At 37.8% G+C, this 5,732-nt stretch overlaps 2 protein-coding genes across 2 annotated transcripts; both read left to right on the top strand.

The window, feature by feature from the left end:
• The first annotated feature begins 1,082 nt into the window (after positions 1-1,082).
• Positions 1,083-2,250, top strand: LOC133291480 (protein ALP1-like). Its single transcript, XM_061489747.1, has 3 exons — positions 1,083-1,370; positions 1,472-1,697; positions 1,799-2,250. Exons 1-3 carry the CDS (start codon positions 1,083-1,085, stop codon positions 2,248-2,250), a joined length of 966 nt encoding a protein of 321 aa, XP_061345731.1.
• Positions 2,251-2,548: 298 nt separating this feature from the next.
• Positions 2,549-3,616, top strand: LOC133291479 (uncharacterized). The gene is made up of 2 exons (XM_061489746.1): positions 2,549-2,893; positions 3,002-3,616. Exons 1-2 carry the CDS (start codon positions 2,549-2,551, stop codon positions 3,614-3,616), a joined length of 960 nt encoding a protein of 319 aa, XP_061345730.1.
• Positions 3,617-5,732: the final 2,116 nt, after the last annotated feature.

The following is a 5,732-nucleotide window of genomic DNA, read 5'->3' as shown; positions in this document are numbered from 1 at the left end:
TTGTGTTTTGCTCTTTTCTCCTAAACAGCTCCATGGGTCATGCATGTGGTTGTAGACAAAGGTACCAGTAATTTTCGATTTCTTTGTGTTCGTGATTACTCCATGGTAGCATCCTTGAACTGATTTACGAGTGTTGCTGAAGCAAAGAGGAGTCATCTGCCACAGGTTTTGGTCCTCATCTGTACCTCACAGTTCCGGTAAGTCATTTGCGTTACTTTCCCTTGTAAAAAATGGAATTGATGTTGTTGATTTGCTCATGGTCGTTGTCCGAGAGCCTTGGTTTTATACAGATGTGCTAATGACTTTCCCCTGCCCATGTTTTCATGCAATATATGTTCTTTTGGGATGTATGGTCATGGTCGTTTGTGGTTTTTGACTTGCTTAAAAAGAGGACAAAACAGTTTTTACTGAAGCAGCTCCAACATTTCGATTTTAAAATGGTGGTTAACAACATACACCCTACACTTTAGTGCTGCATGCTTTCATAGCCAATTTTTTTTTATATTGTGTTCTTAATTTCACTTTTTTTTTATTGTTTGTCTTAAATTTGTTTTGCCATTGACGCATTCAGCCATTTTTTTGCAGTACGTTATATATATTTGGGTTACTCAGATTTAAACCATTTCTTGGTTTGAGCCTCATCTTGTCTAAAAGAGCTAAATCAGTGGTTTGGTAAGCAACTGGTTTGAGTATGTAGGCAATTTAATATTTTATATAATTTCATCTTACTCTGTTCTTCCTTATTTCTGCATTTCATCAAAGGCATGCAGAAATTTGGTTTGATATATGTTGTTATTTTTGTTTAAGCTGAATTGTTCTGTCCTTCTTTGTGTTAGATCGTTGCAATGAACAATGGAATGGAGGTTAGTGTCATTGTCATACTCATCACTCATTTGCAGTGTATGAATCAAATGACAATGTTGTTAATGAGTATGTGTGCTTTGTTATTACGCGATATTCTAAAAAAGAGAAGTAAAAGGAGGACAGTAACATGGCAGTTTTGTAACAGGGTTAGTGTAAGGGAAGTAAATTTCCATAGAATAATTTACTTAAGTGACACTGCTTGTATAGAGAATACAAGGATGGACAGAAGGTGCTTCTTTAAATTGTGTGAGTTAGTAAAAACTGTTGGGGGGCTTGAACCAACGAAGCATATGGGTGTAGAAGAGATGCTTGCAATATTTCTTCACATTTTGGCACACGATGTGAAGAACAGGATAATTAAAAGACAATTCATGCGGTCCGGTGAAACAATTAGCCGACAGTTCACGAATGTGTTGTTGGCCGTCGTTCGTTGTCATACAGTTTTACTGAAGAAACCTGTACCAGTACTTGAGAACTCCACTGATGAAAAGTGGAGGTGGTTCAAGGTAAATTTAAACCATTTTGGACTGTTACAATATGTACTTGTCGAATTTATGTTCTATGCAACGCTAACATGGTATGAAAAATATTTTGTCTGAATTTTTAGAATTGTTTGGGAGCTCTTGATGGGACACACATCAAGGTAAATCCTTTACAAGCTGATAAGGCTAGATATCGCACTCGGAAGGGAGACATAGCAACCAACGTGCTAGGGGTTTGTTCGCAAGATGCTCAGTTTATTTACGTATTGCCTGGATGGGAAGGATCAGCTGCAGATTCGAGGGTCCTCAGAGATGCCATAGCTCGTAATAATGGTTTAAAGGTTCCAAAAGGTTCGGCAAACTTGACAGCTTTAACTTCCATATTTCGTAAACTGTTCACTTGCTTAATATATGCAATTTTAGTCTAATTTTTGGCATCAATATTTTTTCAGGTTACTATTATTTGTGTGATGCTGGTTACATGAATGGTGAAGGTTTCCTTACACCTTATAGAGGGCAAAGATATCATCTCAGTGAGTGGAGACACGGGGCACAACCAACAACAGCGAAGGAGTTTTTTAACATGAAACATTCTTCTGCAAGGAATGTCATAGAACGCTGTTTTGGGATGTTGAAGGGGCGTTGGGCGATTGTTAGGTCGAAGTCATTCTATCCGGTTAAGACACAAATCAGGATTATAACTGCATGTTGCTTGCTGCATAACCATATCAGAAGAGAAATGGCCTTTGACCCATTAGAGGAGCATGAGGTGGACCTTCAACCGGTTCAAGACGAGATGGGAGGAAATGATATGATCACTCACGTGGAGTCATCCAATGCATGGTCACAACTGAGGGACGATATGGCGCAACAAATGTTTAACAACTGGAGGAGACGTGTTTGATTTGGACTATGTAACAATTCATAGTCCAAAAGTTATGTTTGTTTACATGATGCCTTAGATTTGACTACGAAACTCGATCAGTAAACTAATGTCTTGTAATAATGTTCAATGGTGGCTTATGAATCTTTATAATATTTGTCATAATAGTTTCCTGTTCATGTGTATTACAGCTATCATGGTTTAGGTTTATTCATGTTCGATTTGCTTATGTTGGGTTGATATAACATTGTTTTCACATATTATTTGGTTGTTACAATTTTTCTCATATTACACTTTTTTTAGCTCATCGTTGAACATCATGACTGAAGACAACCAACATTCAACCAAACGAAGTAATCATACGTGGACTGCCGAGGAGGATAAAGTCCTGGTGGAATGTCTCATTGACATAGGGTCTATTTGGAAAGGGGAAAATGGTTTTAAATCTGGATTTTCGGGTGCTATAGAGAAGCTCATGCATCAAAGGATACCTTTTTGTACCCTCAGAGGTATCCCTCATATCACATCCCGGGTTAAGTTGTTAAAAAAACAATACAATGCTCTCGCTGAAATGATCGGCCCTAACGGTGGGAGTGGGTTTGGATGGAGTGATACAAAAAAAATGATAGAGGTGGAAAGAGAGATATTCGATGACTGGGTGAAGGTAAGTTAGTTTTCTAATTTCCATGTACTTGTATAATTTATATTTGCTCCAGTTACAATAAATCTTAATTGCATTATCATTAACCTTTTGTCAATTATGTTGCTGCAGAGCCACCCTAGTGCTAAGGGTTTGTACAATAAATCATTCCCACACTATGACAGCTTAGGAGCAGTCTTCGGAAAAGATGTAGCTCGTGGTCTTAATGCAGAGGAGCCAACAGATACGGTTAACCAAATGCAGCAACAGGCTGCTATGAATGCAGACAATGGGATTGGGTTTGATGAGTACATTGACATGACTGGAGACTACATCCCCACACCTATCAATGTTGATACTACAATGCCCGATCTCCCACAAGAGGAGGTCATGCCACCATCTCCTGTATCGACTGCTGCTACAACGAGGGGTAAGAAACGTCAGCGAAGTGAAGATCCATTGCTTGTGGAAGTTGTAGATGTTATGAAGGATCTCAGTCAAAATTACAGGAAGTCAAAAGATAGTATTGATAAGTTGGTAGGGTGCTTTCAATACAATGCTGAAGGTAGCCATAGGCGAATGTCAATAATGACAGAACTAGAGAAGTTTGAAGAATTGACAGAGGAACAACAGGTTCATGTTGCTGTGCAATTGGGTAGGGATAGCAATCTCACAGATGTCTTCATGCAATGCAGTCACAGTAAGCGAGCTGTTTTGGTGGCTGGATTGTTGGCCCTTCATCAGTGACTATCACACGTCACTCTTTTTTGGTTGTGCTATGGATAGATAGCCATATTTTTTGTATCTCATTTTACGTGTCATGGATGGTTACCTTTTTGCCTGAACCTGTTACCACAAATGCTAGTAGTATTACAATGCTTAGTTGGCTGCCAATGGAAAAGTTTATATAATGCTTCAAAAGTTGGCTCATTGCCTTTTTGTGGTCACCAGTATATTGAGTATTCACAGTAGAATATTTCCTGAATGTGAGGGTAAGTTGTGCTTTCACAGATGTAAGTTAGGTTTCGTGGTTTAATGGTAAAGTTGATTTCTCTGATGTTTAAATCATTACCTATTTCCGCAGGATGATTGTCCACAGTCATTGTCCAAGAGTTACAAATATAAGTGCAATGTTCGCATACATCAACAATTCTTGGAGTGTGTACCTGTTTTGTTTATGACTGTCTTCATGGGTTTTTGGTCATTGAGTTGTTGTCTGTGATATACATTCCAAAAGGATACTAAGTCACATCTTAATTTTCTTCCCGTATATAAAGAATAGCTGATAAATGGTACTTTCATGTGTTAGTTCATATCATTTCTGTTGACTATTTCTCACTGTATTTCACTGCAGGTTATCCTAAAGAATTAATGGCATGAATTCTGACCGATGCCCTTGATGTTGAGACTCATTTCTGCTTATAGGACAGCCTCTTGTTGGTTTATCATCAATCTTTTGGAAGCAACTACAACATTCTGCATGTGTTTATATTCCAATGGACTATATTCAAGGAGCCTGCCAAGCTAGATGGAGAGAAAGTCAAATTTGTAAACCATGACACAAAGTCAATTTGTAACCCAATCTGAGCTGTGCTCATATACTTCATGTATGATACATCTGTTATGGAATGATTTCTGTCATACTGTACTTTAAGTGTTATAAAGTTTGCTGTATGTGTAAAGTTGTTGCTATTTAATGAATACAAGTATTGTCTACCATTGAGGTGATTCAATAATTTATTTGGATATGAAAGTCATCATTGCAATTCCAGCACAAATTTAAATACAATGAAGGTATTGCATAACTCTCATGTCATTGAAACTGTTACATATTGTCATTGGCATGCCTTTGAAGGGCTGTCAAAAAATTTGTAATTACAAACAACATCAAATTGAGAACATGAAACTCCTATTTACAAACTGATAGTCTATGTTCGATTTATACAATATATACAAGTTACAAGTACTTGTCCACTCCCATCATGAAACAACCCAACTAGAAGATAACTGAGCTATTTTTTACACCATTCCTTGGGCCCTTGACAAACCATTCGAACATGTACACAGATTTGTCAGTCATTCCAATTGCATCAAAGGACTTCATGCTGTTTATATCCTTCCAGAAGAACCCCATCATTGATCATAGCAGCTCCTTTGTATGCCATGAAAATCATGAAAGACTTGTTACCTGCAAACCTGAACCTTTGCCAGGTAACCCTTAGCTGCATTACCCTTTAGTGCAGAGAAGCCAAAATCAATGTTGAGAAGCTTGTAGGGGGCTGTTACAATGCTGGAAGCAATGGCTATTACAAGAGGGCTCTGTTACAATCTATTCCCTTTTCCTTTCAGTCTTTTTAACTGTTACATCAATTCAAATTTTTTTGGAAAAATACAATTTATCCTGGACTATGAGTGTATGAAAGATTTGACAATGAAAAATAAAAATTAAAATAACCCTCTTGGTCAACTACGACAACAGCTGCTTTCAATAAACTTGAAATCAGGTGCATAACTATATTCTTCATCGCAACAAATGATCTGTTAGAAGTGAAACAAGTTTCCCAAATAAACAAGGTACCACGACTAGCAGGAAGAACTGGCTGCCCGAGATACTCCTTCCAGCCAAACTTGATGGCTTCCAGTAGAAAGCTTGTTGGCTAAACAAGTGAAAACAATCTGCAAATTGAGAATGGGGAATGAAAACGAAAACATCTTCCAACTTATAGAAAAAATGGAACAAGAAGAAAGGCAGGAAATTATTGTAACAGGAAGACACCCCATTATTAAGCCAGAAGCGAATTTCAAACGGGTTACAAGATGAAATGTAGAAAGAAGGACTCCAAACATCAACGCCCCAACTAAC

Source organism: Gastrolobium bilobum, unplaced genomic scaffold, assembly GCF_033153095.1.
Source record: "Gastrolobium bilobum isolate Gb01-03AN ecotype WA unplaced genomic scaffold, APGP_CSIRO_Gbil_v1 utg3161, whole genome shotgun sequence".
NCBI classification, from domain to species: Eukaryota; Viridiplantae; Streptophyta; class Magnoliopsida; order Fabales; family Fabaceae; genus Gastrolobium; species Gastrolobium bilobum.
The sequence above is the reverse complement of the archived record's forward strand: the minus strand, read 5'-3'. Positions and strand labels throughout refer to the sequence as shown.